Source organism: Rhinolophus ferrumequinum, chromosome 6, assembly GCF_004115265.2.
Source record: "Rhinolophus ferrumequinum isolate MPI-CBG mRhiFer1 chromosome 6, mRhiFer1_v1.p, whole genome shotgun sequence".
In the NCBI taxonomy this organism is placed as follows: Eukaryota; Metazoa; Chordata; class Mammalia; order Chiroptera; family Rhinolophidae; genus Rhinolophus; species Rhinolophus ferrumequinum.
The window spans coordinates 70,520,967-70,537,850 of record NC_046289.1 but is presented as its reverse complement, the minus strand read 5'-3'; the positions used below and the strand labels follow the sequence as shown (position 1 = coordinate 70,537,850).

Here is a 16,884-nt window from a genome sequence, read left to right as displayed (position 1 = left end):
GCTCCTCCAGGCCACGGAGAGCCCCTGACACCCCTGAAATCCTCGTGCATGCATGACATTTGCCATACCTCTTAGCTCTTTGGAATGACTATCTTGTATCATTTTATAGTATGTTTGCACAGGCTTTGGCTCACTGGCTAGATTATTAATTTATTGCAAGAAGCCTTTTGTTCACGACGACCCGCTCTGTGCTGAGTCAGGAGTAGGCACCCAACACTTTGCTTTCTGGTTATTTTACAGAAAAATCTGTTGTTAAAAGTATATGAACCCAATCACATTTGTCACCCCCAACAGTCTACATCCTAGCACTTTTTCTTTGTAATCTCATTTTGCCTTATTCTTTACTTTTGTAAAAAAGACTGTTAGAAAGAGAAGGTAAATGCTCAGATGCACTAACCAAGAAGTGGTCACTTAGTGCCATCATGGCTTGCATTTCACACCCCGATCCTCACGAAGGGCACCTCTGATTTTTTTTTTTTAACTTTTATTTAAGTGTATTTTTCTAAGACCCATCAGCTCTAAGTCAAGTAGTTGTTTCCATCCAGTTGTGGAGGGCGCAACTCACAGTGGCCCATGTGGGGATCGAACCGGCAACCTTGTTGTTAAGAGCACCGTGCTCTGACCAACTGAGCTAACCGGCTGCCCTGGGCACCTCTGCTTTTGACCTGTAATCAGAACGGCTATTCCATATGTCGGTGATTTGGGGTAGCTATTTAAGTTCAACTGTGTTTCAGCGCCAGGAGTTCAGTGGCCCAGCTGGACCTGGATTTACCTGTGGAGTAAAAGGCCAGGTTCCATCAGGGCCCCTCATGCTGTGACGTCTTTCCTCTCCGCACCTCCAGGGAGCTAAGGGAACTGATCCTTTGATCTCCTTCCTTCCCTTAACCCAGATTTAAAATTAGGACTCCTCAACAAATTGCCTTGGGGTTAACAATATCCTTGGGCTAATTGGTAAGAAAAGAAGAGCACCTTTATCATGTTCACAGGGGCCTATCTATGTATTAGCTAGCAGCCATCAGCGCCCAGAATATTTATAATTTTGATCTCAGTTCATTTCTGGGAAAGGACAAAGGTAGGAACTTTTCTTCCTTGGTCTTGCAGAGAAACACGACTCATTTGTCCAGGAAGGGAAATGCCCCGAGTTGTGCTGATAGCACCCTTTGGCCCAGCCACTGTGCGTCATGTGTGGTCCGTGCAGGAGACAATACTGGTGCAGCTCTCATGGTGGAATCCTCTATCTAAACAGGAGGTCCACCCATGGCAATGACTTTGCCTTAGCTTCTACCTCCTCAGCCTCTACTTTGACACAGAGGACACTAAATATTCATGGTTTCCTGACTGTGGAAATAATGGTTATTCATTTTCCAAGCCTTTCCTTTTTTGAAGTTGCTTCAGGAACACAAAATCAGCTAACAACATTCATTAAGAGCCTACAGCATGCAATGAGTTCCAGAGAAATACAATACCCCCTAGTACCACTCCAAAAATACCTCACGAAGTGATACTATTGTGAACATAAGTTAGAGAGTTTAAGAAAGCAGAAAAGGACATACAGATGCTAAGAACTTACAGTAGAGCCCAGATGAGAGTGAGTTTTCTACACAGGATCACTTACCAGGAAAGTATGGACAATTATTACTGTAAGAGCAAATGGGATTCTTAAGTACCAAAGGCGAATATAGCAACGATTGTCTGAGTTAGTTAGAGTTTATCAAGAAGGGCTTCCTGGAGGTCTGAGGGGCCTGGAAAGCCGGGGCGTGGGGCAGGAGCGTTTGCTCCAAGAAGTTCTACAGGGGAATAAGTGGATTCATCTTACTGTTAAGTAACTAAGGAGTGTAGAGGGAAATAGTGTAAAGATAGACTAAGAGGTGAAAAGAGAATCGGGGCTTCTTGGTCACTGAGCCAGGGCCAAGGGAGAAAAGGATCTATGGTACCTGCAATGCGCTTCATCCAGGAGGCCTCGTCGATGCCCAGGTTGTTGTTGATGATTTTCAGAATGTTGCCCAAGATGACACTGAGGTGCTCAGAGGTGACCTTGGTGCACCAGGGCCCTGTGCTGGGCGGCAGGTGCTCGGGCCCTCGCTCCCACCAGTAGGACAGGTAGTTGCAGAGCATGGGCAGGATCACCTCGATGATGTGCGGCATCTCCGTGTACCGGGCCCCCGACTCGGCCAGGTCGTTGATTTCCTTCATCAGGGCTTCCAGCTGGGGGAGGTCAGGGCACATCTCGTCCACTGTGTCTGGCATCCCCAGAACTGACCAAGAGGAAGGATAAAGGGACAGTAATTCAAAAGCACACATGATGCGACTTCTTACCCTGTCTGCCCTTCCTTTGGTCTTTCCATGTAAGTTCCCACCCCAGAGCCTCGCACGAGTGAGCAAGGGACATGGAGGAGCATCTGTCTTCAGCTGTCTGCCGGAAGACTGCAGCCTCCAGAGGCTGGGTTCTCCTCCCAGCTGTCACACTCAGGGTGCAACACTTAAACATAAGGTGAAAGGAGCACAACAGAGGCATGGCTGAGAGATATTTCATAAGACTTCTCTGTGATAAAGCCAGTCTGTGCGCTTCTCCCTCTTGGCCTGAGTGGATGCACTGCAGGAATGGCAGGAATAGCAATACTAGGAGGAGAAGAGCAACTCATTGGTGTTTAGTTGCCAGCTTGTGGTTCAATCACCTGGATTATATCTGTACTGTTTAGAAAAGAAAAAAGAAACCTCTCTCATCACATATTCTTTCAGCTGGACCACAGACAACAATACTTTCCATCCAATTGAAATCTGGGGGAAAAAACATCGCATATGTGTCAATTTCTGCATTTACAACAGAAGTTATTGTTGACCTGAAGTGACCTGTGCCAAGACTCCCTGTCAATCACTTATGCCTTTTTGTCTCTGCAGGCTTATGTGCAAGACGTAGTGAGTTAGCCCATCTTGTCCTTGTACTGAATGACTGAGGTCATTTCAATGAACAAGGACAGAGAGGATGAAGCGGCAATAGACAGAGTTCAACATTAAAGGTTGTCAGATGCAAGAATAGCAAACAGAAGAAGCCAGGGGCTAGGTGTCCTGTTCTCCTTAAGGTTAAGGACACTTTTTCACTCAAGCCAGGAGGAGAGACCAGAAGCGTCCTGAGGTTCTGATGGGTAAGAAGATAACAAGGGCTCTGAGCAGAAAGAAGCACAAGCCCAAAGCTCTGAGCTGCACCCATTGATCTCACTGCCCCCCACCCACCCCAGAGTCCACCTGGGTCCAGGCGGCCGACTCCACCCAAAGGCCAAACTTCTCACACTGGTGCCAAAGCACCAGGCACCACAGCCAAAGGAAAATATGGAGCATTCTTCCAGAATATCAGTTCCACTAGAAGATCTGAGGAAATTATTTTTGATACTAAAAGTAAAATGTAAAGTTCCTATAAATTTCAAAGGATAAAGCAGAAGACTTCAAATAGATTTTATGTTTAGTGAAGTCAGTTATGCCTGCAGGCCCTTTGACATTGGGGTTACAGCTGGCTTGAAGTCTCCTTCAGATTTTAGGTCCATAGGACTAAAATGAAAAAGAGGCCACAGCAAATTCTTCGGCCATTAGAAATATTGGCCAATTGAAAGGGGCTGCTTTGATTTCTCTCATGATTGTACTGCCTGGAGCAGAGACACAGAATGATCCTGGCTGTCTTGGAGACAATGAGTCTGTAGCGAGACAAGTGGTTCTACTGGATGGCAGGTTGCAACACGAGGGCCCCGGAGGAGCTCCCTGCTGTGGAGCAAGCCCCCTGAGGTCCTAACACCCTCTCCCTACTGATGACTTTCTGTTATTATTGTGACCCTTTGGCGAGTAGAAGGCTAGCGAACTCTCTTCCTTGGAAGTCAGGAATAGACCAATGTCCTTTAAAATGTAGACAATTCGAAAGGATTCATAGCATAAAAGCCAAAGAACACTGAACTCCCATGATTTACAGCAGAAGGGAATTATACAGGTCAGACCTGGTCCCCCACCAATGCTGGTCACGCGCCCAGAACAAGTCTAGCCTGTACCTTGCAGCAGAGTAACAACAATCATGGGTGGCATCAATATGGGAGCCTGGGGGGACACTTCCAACAAAATAATTTTACACAAACAGTATCAGATCAGTAGAGACAGAGAAGTCAGACTTTCTGCCTTCAAGCTCTGCATACAGAACAATGCCAACCACCACAGATACAACTGAAGTTTACAATTATTTGCTGTACAATAAATGGGAAGGCTTGGGGATATCTGTGTGTGTGTGTGTGTGTGAGAGTGTGTGTGTGTGTGTGTGTGTGTGTGTTCAAATGTCACACAGATAATACATCATCATGGAAAGTTTTTTTTCCTACCTAAGAAAAACACAGAGTTGCTACTGAGGTTGTTGCACTGGAGTCATTATACTGACTTTTAAAAGTTATTTATATATAATTGGTCTTTGAGTGGAAGAAACATTTATGATTCAGATGGTATTTTGTTCTTCTAATGCCACGTAAGAAAATCACAGAATAAATGCTGTTGAGTTACCTCCCTGAAATACAGCCTCAGCTGGGTCTTATCAGAATCAGACATAAGACTGTTCCGGGGCATTCTTAGAACATACTGTCCTTTTGTCTTCTAGATCAATGGCTCTCAAAGCGAAGTAGTGGCAGAATCACCTGGAAACTTGTTAGGACCTTCTAAATCTGGACCTACTGAATTAGAAATTCTAGCAGCTCAGGTAGGACTCAGCAATCTTTATTCTAACAAGATTTCCGATTCTGATGTATGTTAGAGTTTGAGAACCACTGAGTTAGATTCTAAAGTTGTATTTTCTTCACCGAGCAGTTCTTCCCTCAAGAAGATGGTGCCAGAGAGCACCACCTCTTTGCAGTAAAGGCAGAGAGCTTACTGGGAACTGGCCCTCCTTTCTCTCTGGTGATTATTCTAGGAGGGGTTTCGAAAGTAAACTGGCTGGTGACTAGGATGTTTTGGCCAACCTAATTACTCTGATTAATAGACCACTGTCACACATCACTAAAGATTTTATCTAGTTTTGAATGACTGACATATACCAGCATTAAACCTTTTCTAGCCATACATGAATAATTTTTGGATGAGTCAGAAAATGCTCCAGGATCTTATAGGATTGAAGAGTTACTAATCTGAGTTACTGCTGGCGAAACACCAACTGTCAATTAATAGAGATGTCTAATTGACTGAAGTCTTCATAAACCAGTTCATATTGTATTTCCAAACCAAAGACTCACATCACTTGTCACTCTATACATCCCTGCCTCTCTGTGATCCCTTCGGCCATCCACTTTGTGTAATGAATGGAGTCTACCTTCTAAGAGTCCATTGAGCCATCAGTCATTCTCTGGCTCCAGGCTAACCTGGTTATCCCAGAATACATATTCATGGACACTTTACTTTTCAAGAGCCATACACATGATCAGAATTCATTCTTTGTCGATTAACTGAATGATGCAAAACATGGGCTCAGGGCACTTGGGAACGGAGCCCCACAGCATGTCCCTGATGAATGAAGAACTATGTCGTCTCTGATCACAGCCTTGTCTTTTTTCTTCCTTTCGAGTATGCAAGGATGGATACTAATTTTTCTATTTCTGAGCATGTCTTATTAAATCGATGTAAAGGAATGTAAAATAAAAAGGAACATTTTTCACATAGTCCTTGAGCAGGGGAACAATGGGATAGTCATTCCCCTCTCCAACAAAGGCAACCTAGCGTTTCCTCCGCCTGTCTTTGTCGAGTTCTCGTTTTGCCTACTGCCATACCTCTATGAGCCCAAGAGCAGAGGAGGCCTCTCTCATTCCCAAGCCGCAGCTCTACACATTGTGATACAGAGACAGTATTTCTTGAATCACAGTTGGAGCAGAATGAATATATAAACATCCAGCACTGTCACGATTGGGTCCATGTCCCTTTGGAGACGGGGAGTAACACTTGAGCTGGCATTTGCCTTCAGATGTCACAGCCCTTTCTCAGTGTTACCAAAGCTTGTTCGGATGCTCAGCTCCCACTCAGCTGCAAGATGTGACTCATTTGGAATCATGAGAGGGTGGGAAAAAAGCAAGGTTGGAAATATATTTTTGCTAGTCCAAGAAAGAGGAGAAAGGTTGAGATGAGGCTGAGAAGTCGGGGAATTAATTTAGAGATTGCATATGAGACTTTGGAAAGTGGAGGCATCTCAGCGAAGTTTGTCTGAGTTAGCTCTGAGAACACTAGTCTCTACTATGTTCTAGCTCGGGAAAAGAATTTTATGAAGCGGACTTGTCTAAATTATCCTAGTGATCACTTCTGGGGACAAGGTGATTCTTTTATCTGAAGTAACAAAAGCAAATGGAAATAAGCTTAGCACTCTGCATTCTTAGATGGAAAGCACGGTAACAACATGTAACATAGAGAAGAAGCATGAGGACTATTTTTACAGAAAAAGAAACTAAGAGGTTGGATTCCAAGTCTGCTGCCTACGTGCCCGAAGACACAGAACTCAGGCAGACGTTAATCAATGATACAGAGCAATCCTTCCGGAAGATTAGAGATTCCATTAGAACCATCCCTGTAGTGAAGACCCCGGAAAGAAAACACAGGTTGTGCTTTACAAGAGTTATAAACAAACTTGCCCTTATTCTTCTTGCAGCTCACTGAAGTTAAAGATAAACTCACCATTGTTCTCCTCCTTTCCCCCCATACCAGTGAATTTTCTATAGAAGCAGAGAACACATATAACCTTAGCCTGGGAGTTGGAGGGAGTCTCTCTTCCACTAGCGATTAGAGACCACCACTCCGTCTATGGAGTGGCCTTTGTTTTCTTAGTTACTCTCTGCTAAATAAACTTACTTTTACTTTAAACTCTAGATCAGCTCATGTTTGAATTCTATCCTACGCTAAGCCAAGGACCCTCTTTTCTTGTAATAGCGTGAACCCTTAGGCTCTCTGAATTCTCTCCCTTAGGATCTCACAACAGTCTGAAAAGGGCGCTTGAACTAAATGGAATCGCAATGCAGTCTAGTCATCTACTGGTATGACCTATTCATATTTTTAAGGAAATACTGGTTCTGAATAGGATGGTTCTGGTTTGAAACAGTTTACTATGTTTTTACAAATTTTTTCTTAATATTGATTAGACCATGGTGTGGAAATTTTTGCTTCGTGTTACATCAAATCATTGTAGTTGAAGTCCAAGCTTGATTCAAGGTTCCTGCTTGAAGCTCACCTATTCTACTGCCCTTCAGTAGGACCACAATTCATCCACATATGAAGACTTCCATCCTCCAGAAGCAGGTTTACCACCTGCCTTGGATTCCAGTTCTAAGTTCTTGTAGAATATGGGAGGAAAACCTGTTCTATAAGGGGCCAGACAGTAAATATTTGACGAGCTGCAGCCAGACAGTCTTTGCCACTACTACTCAGCTTTGCCGTGGGAGGGCTGCAGCATGTGCCACTCCAAAATAGGCCTCTTTGGCATTAAGGATTATTTTGAGCTGATTATTTTTAAGAAACTGCACAATGAGAAGCTCTGGAAAAAAGAGAAGTTACCCTTTTGTCAGGGAAACCTACATTTAGAAAAGAAACTTACATTAGAATGGGGTGGGGAACTACCCAGAAGAGAGCTATTACCAAACATAACTTTTTCATCTGAGAGACACCTGCATGGCAGGACCACCTTTGTCTATAAACCTTTCTTCTTCTCTCCTTCCTGTGATGGCCTTCCTTCCTTTTGAAGCCCCAGACCCCCACCCCTTTCCTTAGCTCAGGATGGTATACGAGGCTCAATCCGCTGGCCACCTGAGCCTCATATCTTTGAGGGGTATCTGGATGCACGTGTGTATGTGATTAAAATAGTTTCAGTTATCTCCTGTTAATCTGTCTTTTCTACAGGGGAGTTTCAGCCAAGAACAATGACTTTCCCTCCACAACATAGTGCTAAAGCAGCCACAGACAATATGTCAACAAGTGGGAGTGACCAAGTTCCAGTAAGATGTTATTTACCAAAACAGGCAGTGCGCCCGATTTGGCTCATGGTCACAATTTGCCTAGAATTTAGTGCATCAATGCTCTGGTTAAATTTTGTTTCTTGCATGATGTCAGTTCCCTGCGGTGTTTTTTCATGCTTTGTTTTCCCCTGAAGATGGAGAACATGTGGTCATTATCCTTGGAAACAGAGTCTCCTTGGACTTGAAGAGTATAATTAGGTTATTCGTACAGATGTGCCCCTTCTGTTGACACTGTGGAGAGGAGCTGTGAACAAGTCGTCACATCTCCAGGTGCAGGAGGAGAACTGAGATACAGGCGGACAAGAGAACCTGAGGTTTTCGGATGGAAGGGATTTAGAAATCAACTATATTGTCTCCTCATTTTATATGGGAAGAAACCAAAGTCTAATGATAATAAAGGACTTGCCCATACCCAATATTTCAGTAAGAAGGACACATGCAACACAGGCCCAGCTCTGGCCTCCCTCTCAGACCGTAAACCATTAGTGTGCAGGGCTGCTGCTCCCTGTCTGCGTGGCCTTCCTTCCTGGCTGCTCTCCTCTCTGCACATGGGTTGATGACCTCTGTGGGAAGATACTTACTAGATCTCTCCCTGGGGGTTTTGGTGTTGAAGACTGAGAGTGGATTGTAGCGGTTAAGGGTGGGCTCCAGGAACGCCACCGGGATGGCAGCTGCCAGTGAAGCCAGACATTCTCCAAGGGCAGGACGTTGTCTAGAAACAAAGAAGTGCATTTAGAAGTGGCAGGCCAGGCCCCTCTCCCAGGATGTCTCAGACCACTTCCCCTTAAATTACTCCGCTGGACATCCCTGGGCACTGGGCTCAGCAAGGTTGCATGCACTTGTCCCCACCCATCTTTCACTGAACACTAACCAATGGTTTGCAAAGGTCTCATTACTTGGAAGCTAGTTCTCAACTGGCTAAGGTGATGTAATACACTATGTAGATTTGTTCCTCGCTTCCAGTGTGTCTGAGAGCAAGTTTTTCTGGCATCCAAATTGAATTTGATCCTCCTTGTTCTCAAAATGTTTTGAAATCTTGTGTGTAATTTCTCTGTGTCTATTTCCTGCTATGGACGGAGCCTGTGTTCACCAGTGGGAACAGTAGATAATGGGCCAAAAGCATCAATTGGACACCAAACAAAAGACCTGTCTTGCAATAGAAACAATAGGCTTTAAAACACATTGCTTGATTTAGAAGAAAGACCTCTGACACCTATTATTTCTCTCTCTTACTTTCACAAATATTTGAGTGTCCACTATATATTAAGCTCTGGGTTTTAAGTCTTTCTGTGAGACAAGCAACCAAACAAAAACAAATGCTTGGGACTCCTAGATGAGATTTCTAGGGCTCCACCTGGGAGGATTTGTGCTCTCTTGGGGGGATAAGCAAGTCTACAAGCATACGTGACAGGAACCAGCTACTGGCTGGCCCAAGTGGAGCTCGTACTGAAATAACACTGCCTCCTTCCAGACCTGGGCTTAGCATTGAAGTTGTACTGCCCAACCCAGCAAGTCCTTTCTGCTAGTGAGACAATGCAGTGACAGTGCCGGCTTGAGGGCGCTGGATGGGGCCTGATATCTGATGTTTTCTGATGAATGAGAGACCAGAACCATCTACTTTTCACCCATCAATATCTTCTGTCCACCATCTACTGGCATCCAATCACGGACAGGTTACACACCTGTCTGTGAGTTACATATGTGAAGTCCGTTCCCAAATAAGGGGAAAACTTTCTTCAAAGAAATACTATGAGTCCTCTGTTAGACCAGGGTATAAAGATAATTAGTGGAAAATGTAGACAATAGGTCTATAATTAAGAATTGGAAGGGCTGACAGTGTTCAAGCCCATCTTGCTTGCCTTCCTCTGTGACTGATCAACTCAAATTGAGCACTGATGCTGTGCATACGAAGCTCACTAGCAGGATCCCTGGACGCCGAGGGTATCAGGCTGCATCTCTGGGGATGTTACAGAACCACCATGGAGAAAACTGGCAGCAAGAGAGGGTGCACTTGGGGCCAAGAGTAAATGCTTACCCCACTACTGCAATTCTGTGGAAACAGAAAGGCATTCCACCCTCAGGGTTCCCCCTTCTGCTCACACCAAAACATGCACCCAAGACTGTATTAATTGCCCTTCACTACGACAGCAGCCAACACATCCGCCAGCACAAAGCAGCCAGAATGGCAAAACCGTAGGGTCTCTGGAGGTGGATAACAAGCATTTACTCTACGGTGGCGGGTGAGTAGGGGAGCCATTGTTTCCTGAGGAGTCAGGGAGCAGGGATATGGAGACTACAGAGACCAGGGTTCTCTCTGGGAAGCTTTGGCAGTGGTTGCTTCACTTCTGAGCAGACCCCAGGACAGTCCGGTTTCCCTCACCGTGCACTCCTTCTCCCCACCTTTTCTTCCCCATGACTTCCCTTCTTTGCGAAGCTCAAGGTGGTGGAAAGGCCTAAGAAGAGGGGTATTGTTTTAACTTCAGACCTGAATGACCAACACTCTCAGTGACAGTTGAGGAGAGTGAGGGCCTGTGTATGTCACTACAACAGGCTGGTTTGTTCGGTCAAGTCTCACAGCCACAGCGGCCAATGAGGAGAAATACAGTATTTCTTCTCAGTCTTGCCTTTTGAGGAGCAGCAGGAAATAAGGAGCTAAATTGTGAAGGGGAAAGAAATGCCATAGGGAGAGCATCGATTGAAAAACAATCTGGGTGACAATCCGGGAGGACAAGAGGCAATATCAAATGCAAGCATATTTCAGTTGGCCCAGGAGGTGAACCTGTGAAACGGTGGGTCCTGTGTTGTTTTGGTGCTAATAGACCTCTCACTCCTCTCTTTCTCTTGCTCTCACTGAAATTGAAGTCATGATCTCATGACATGGGATTTCTAGAAAGTTAGTCTGATACAAAGGCAGTCCTTGGGACAAAAGGCAAAAGATAGTTCTCCAGTGCTGCACTGACGCGTGTCCCTGTTCTCCCCGATACTAATTACTGAGAATCCCAGTCTCTACAAGCTCATGACAAGGCATTTTCAAGTCTGGAGCGCACGATGGTGCTAATTAGCCACTGGGCCAATAAGGATAAAAACAACAGTTCTCTTGGCCTCTCTCTTTAACGTACTGTAAAAGTAAAGCCCTGCAGTCTGCCAATTAATGCTCCTGGCTGTGAAATACCAGAGTGAATGACCTTGGCCTCCAGGCCCTAGAGAGATTGAGCTGGACAAAAGCCTGTTGTTATAATGCTTCTCTGGTCATTAGTGCTGCCCAGGGGGCAGTGTGGGTGTGGATCACTCCCAGCAATGGCTACAGAAGCAGCCCCACAGTGACCAAAGGATCTTGTTGAAGACTTTATCACTGGATATGGAAACTCTTTCTTCTTCCCCCCTCAGTTCCTACTGCCTAGTACAGACTCCACCCCTCCCACCCCCATGTAATAGCACTTGGTCAATGGTAACAGATTGAAGAAACTTCAATTTGTACTTCAGTTTTGCTTCAATTTGTCTTTCAGTTTGTTACTTCCTAAGTCATTCTCTGACTTTTTTATTTCATGGATCGGGGGCTCCTGTTTTACAAATGTCAATTGCCAGGGACATAGGCAGAGACAAACTCATCGTCGTAATAATAATTATGCCTTGCACATATCTGGAGCTCTGCAATTTTGAAAGCTCCTTCACCTCTATTCCAGAGAATGCTAAGAGAGGTAACGACATATAGCAGATGGCCAGAGAAGGTGGGCTGGACATGGTTCTAGAAAGCAATTCTAGCAATCTCGGGGGTTTAGGGAAAGTGTGAAATGTTCTATCAGAAACAATTGGTCAAAGGGGACAGGGCAGGAAGGAAGAAATAAATCTCTCTAAAGTGTGAAGGGGAAAACACAGTTTTCATTTGAAATAAAATGGAGATTCAATGCTCAATGTAATCAATGTCCAAACTTAGCTTTCTTGACCAACCCCCATCAAATGCTCTATCAATTAATCAAAGTATCTTCATATTAAAGAATTTGAATATTCTCCATGGTTAAATGCATAAAAGCCTTTACCCTTCTCTGAAATTTTGTATCTGAAAACTCCACTTGTTAATGACCTTCTCAGTATTGTCTCAATTAAAAAATATTCTAAAAGAGAGGACTCTAGAATGTTTCAATGACTTTTTCCGCCTACAGTCAACCCAATCACTGAGGTGTCTGTGGTCTTTTCTATTCATAGTGCACACTCAAGCTATAGCTGGAAACGAAAAGATTTAGTGGTTCCCTTGCAACCCTACAGACAGTCATTAGTCAAAGAAACTTCAGTAAAAGGTGGTAGAGAAACCATGGGTTTTACTGTAATATCCTCCCTAAAACCCACAAGAACTGGGGGGAAATGGTAAAAAATTTGGATCTATGCTGAAATTAGAAACTGTGATAACTTCAAACCACAAAGTATGAACCAAATCAAGTGACAATGCTGAAACTGAAACACACTTTCCGGACCTAGAGCGGAGTGTAGAAATTTCTGGAAGTAAACATGGAGATTTTTGAGGAGCCCAGAATGTCAGGTTTTGCTTGAAACAATGAGGATTAAGGGTGTGAGTAGGCCCTGCAAGAACAGCTGGACATGTGTATGGGGCCCAGGTTCCATGTTGCAGAGCGGCAGACAGGACCAGAGGAGGTGTATGTGCCATCTGCCATGATTCTGACCTGCACTCCTAGCCTGGAGAAACCACTGGAGGTAAGGTGGAGTGGAAGAGAAAGAAGTGACCTGTTTTGTAGCTGTTGACCCAGGTCATCTCAAGTAGAGAACAAACATACATTAACTCACTAAGCAAAAGTCCTGTGACTATAGAATGCACTAAAAAATTTCATCAACTTCTCACCTGGGCCAGCTGCCTACTTTTGTGGAGGACAACCAAGGCTAAGGGTGAATGCACTCTTGGGCTAAAGGCACTGCGTGAGTTAGTGAGAAAGAGTTAGTTCTGACTCAGCTTCTTAGATATGAAGTTGTCTGATGTTTCATCCCTGTATAGTGTCCTCCACTTGAATACATACACGTGCACACACAGAGTCATACATGCATGCATGCTACTTTCCATTCTTGAGAAATAGAAGAGAAACATACCATGTTTCCCTGAAAATAAGACCTGGTCTAATATAATATAATGTAATATAATATAATATATAATATAACCAGGTATTATATTAATTTTTGCTCCAAAAGATGCATTAGAGCAATTGTCCAGCTAGGTCTTATTTTCAGGGAAACACAGTAGCTCAGAGGATGAATTATCTAGGAAACAAACAAACAAACCAAAAGCACTCTGTATACAGTCACAGATAATAAAACAAAAACAGTAACACGGAGAAAATTTGAGAAAAAGAATACAAACACAAAACAGAAAAGAAGAATTAGCTAAAAGTGATTAGAGAGAAAATGAGAGATGTAGAAGATTAAGGAAAAAGCCAATAAATACACATCATTTCCCTCTCTGAACAACAGATTAAAAAAAAAGAAATTTCAACAACTATACCATAAAACAAAGACTCGTTAAATAAAGGGAGACCCAATTCTGAAGATTGAGGGTGCACATTGTTTTGAAAAGAAGCCAAGGGAACTGATACAGAACTGATACAGAAAAACCCTGGGACATAGTATAGTGACGTTAATGAACTTTAAAACCAAAGAAAGAATCCAGTGAACAGCCAGCTTCCCCCTTCCTACTGTAAAGTCATGTGAAAATGGAATAAATCACCTGGTCAATGGTGCATACGTTGCCAGAATACAAAGAAGCAAAGTCTATATGCTTCTGAGGGAAGAAAATTATGACCCAAGGATTTTGTACTGTGGAAAATGTTCAGATATAAAATCAAGGGATGATATTCCAAAATATGCAAAGACTTAAGAGTGAGAACACTTATAGAAAGAAATACTTAGTGATAAATCTGGTCAACGAAGAGATAAATCAAAATAAAAATTTTGGAATGGGAAGGTCAGGATTCCAAAGAATTGGCTATATACTAAATCATGTAAACAACTCAGAGAATACTGGTTCTAGAATAGAATGTAAATATTTTAAGAAATTATAAAGCAAAAAAAGGAAAGATACAAAGGTTAAGTAACTAGGAATATAAGTATACTAAATTTGCTTATTCTTTCGTAGAGAATTAATGATTATTTTATCTAAATGATGAATTTTAAAATGAGTTGTATGATAAAGAAATGCAGTTTTTAGCTTCATCCAACAAGACAGTGTTACAAAGCAATGATACCACATGTGTAAAAATGCAAAGGTGTAGAAAACACCTGGAATGAAACAAACCAAATGGTTACTAGTGGCTTCCTTTGGGAATTGGATCCAGGGTGTGTGTGTGTGTGTGTGTGTGTGTGTGTGTGTGTGTGTATGGTGGGGGGAGTGTGGTCTGGGATGAAGAAAACAGTAGGCTTTGAACTTTACATACTTCTGTCCTGTTTGAATTTTTTTTTTTAATAAGTATATCTTACTTTCCCAATACAAAGGAAAGAAAATAAGCAAATAAAAGTCATTAATAGTGGCAGCATCACAACTCTAGGATTTAAAAATTTCAGTTCCTTCGTTGCTTCATTAACTGTCAAAGAGACAATAGGGACAGCCTTGATCTAGGTGCTTCTTTCAACCTTGACTGTTACCACAGAGTGTAAGACACTGGCACCAGTATTCACAGTGCTATGGAGAGCAGATAGGCAATAAAACTAGAATGAATATATGAATAAAGTATAAAAAGGCATATGAAGAGCAGTCTCTTTCTGGTCTGACATTTCAGAGTTGACCTTTCTTTGCCTTTTTTCTTTCTTTCTTTTTTTTTTTTTTAGCAAGAGAATAATGCATAAGTTTGAAAAAATATACAAAGAAACATACACATACAGAGAGATGTATGTATATAAACACATATAAACTGAGAGAACAAGATATTGAGAAAATAGTCACAAATGCTTAATGGAAGAAATGAATTAAAGACACCTTCCCTAAGTGAAATTGAGTATTAAATTAAAAACATTTTATTAATTCTCTTGTCGATTTGGTATAAAATATGATTAAAAGTTTTGTCTGCCTGGTTCCTATTCCTAAATGACAAAGCTATTTATCCATATGTTATCTAAAATAATAAGGAAAGCTATGTAACTAGAAGGAATTAAAATAATAATCAAAACACATTAGTCATTAGTTCCTGTACTAATTTCTTCAACGCTGGAAGCTATTTGGAAGCTGTGATCATGAAGACAGACATTTCATTAACATTTTTTGGTTACTAGTACATAACTTCAAGTCATGAGTTCTGTAGTTCTTGAAGGAAGGAGCCAAAGTCTGTTTTTGCTTTATTGAGAAACTGCCATTAGAGTTTATGCATGTTTTGATGTGAAACAGGACTTATTGTTGGTTTGTTTGATTAAAGCATCATAAACGGAGAAGGTACGCGGGACATAGATGCCAAGGGATGTTAAGCACTTTTAAGCACAGATCGAATTCTTTCCAGTCTCCTCATTTGGAAGGGCAAAAAAAAAATAAAAAAAAAATGGGGAAATAAAGTCTTCCAAGGATCAGGCTAAGTCCAGAGTTTGGTTAATACTGTGTTTATCCTTCTGATCTTCCCTGTGGATTTAAACAGAACAGCACAACACATGGCATTTGATAATGAAAAGCGAGGGGTCACCAAAGGCCCCCATGGCTCCAGGCGGATTAGAGAACAAAGGCGGAACCCAAGCACCTCTGCAAATCAGCTTGTGCAGATTCAAGATTACGGAATGGCATTTCTGCTACAAAGTGTGGCCTTGTTTACAACTATAGCTGATCTGACAGCTGAGAATCGTCAAGGTCCAGGGTTGTAGCACACAGAAACTCATTAAACACTAAAGCAACTGCCTCCTGTTCTCAGTTAGCTTTCATCGTAAGAACTCTGGAAGCTACATGGAAACTGTGGTTATGAAGAAACAAACACTTATTTCTTCGACATTTTTTGGCCACGAGCATGTGATTTAGCGGGGCTATATTGCTCCTCCTGCCACATACATTAGCCAGATATCTCCACGGGAGTCATAAATCTCAACAGCCTCGTTATATTTCTTAATATTGCCACACATATTTCATAACCTAGGTTCAAGCTCGCCGTCCCACTTCAGTGAGCATTTTGATGTTGTTGGATTGAAAAGACGCTATTACTAAGTGTTTCAAGACTGCAAGGAACATTTTTCTGAGCCTGAATGTGTTAGCCTCTTCTGTTCACTCATTACCTTTCAACGTAGATGTTCTTTCCCGTCCCAAGGGAGTAGAGGCTGAACAGTATGTGGTAGCATGAAATCTGCACGTCACCCACTGAAAAGAACAAAAAGGAGCCGTCATTACCGTGTAGCCATCCCAACCTCCCTCACACGGAAAGGGTCCACCAACAGAAAACAATGTGTTGGCATCACCCAAGAACCAAGGATATCTCTCCCTTTCCTTCTCTTTTTAATGAATATAGCCCCTTTCCACCCAGATGCTTGTTGCTGAACAGGGAGCGAAAACCCTGGCAGGAAAATATCCTCCACTGAGCCATCCCAGTTCCTCTGTGGGGCTTATAATAGAGATCACATTGCTTCTCAGGGAAAGGAATCGTTTGACCAACGAGTCCTTCCATATGGGATTCCCCGCCTCCTCCCACCACCACCACCACCAGAGGGAGACACTGTAGTCAAATTTTATCCAGAGCAATATTTTCTTCCTTTGAAAGGAAGAATGCAAGAAATCTCAAGTTTCTTTGTTCATTTCTTAGGAAGATATGTACAATGTCTCTACCTCTTCAGAGACAGAGCAAAATTCCTCATGTCCACCTGTTCCAAGTACTCTGATGGATGTTTTCCCAAAGGCAGTTCAATCAGATCATGATTTTGCCAT

General features: G+C 42.8%; 1 protein-coding gene across 1 annotated transcript in view; it reads right to left on the bottom strand.

Moving 5' to 3' along the window:
* The window catches only part of RYR3 (ryanodine receptor 3), a 479,789-nt gene that overhangs the window by 61,614 nt on the left and 401,291 nt on the right, over positions 1 to 16,884 (bottom strand). Inside the window, exons 64-66 of the mRNA XM_033107698.1 lie at positions 16,242 to 16,323; positions 8,585 to 8,715; positions 1,935 to 2,255 (exon numbers count right to left, since the gene is read on the bottom strand). Of these exons, the coding sequence (XP_032963589.1) occupies positions 1,935 to 2,255; positions 8,585 to 8,715; positions 16,242 to 16,323 (534 nt within the window). The remainder of the gene's footprint in view (positions 1 to 1,934; positions 2,256 to 8,584; positions 8,716 to 16,241; positions 16,324 to 16,884) is intronic.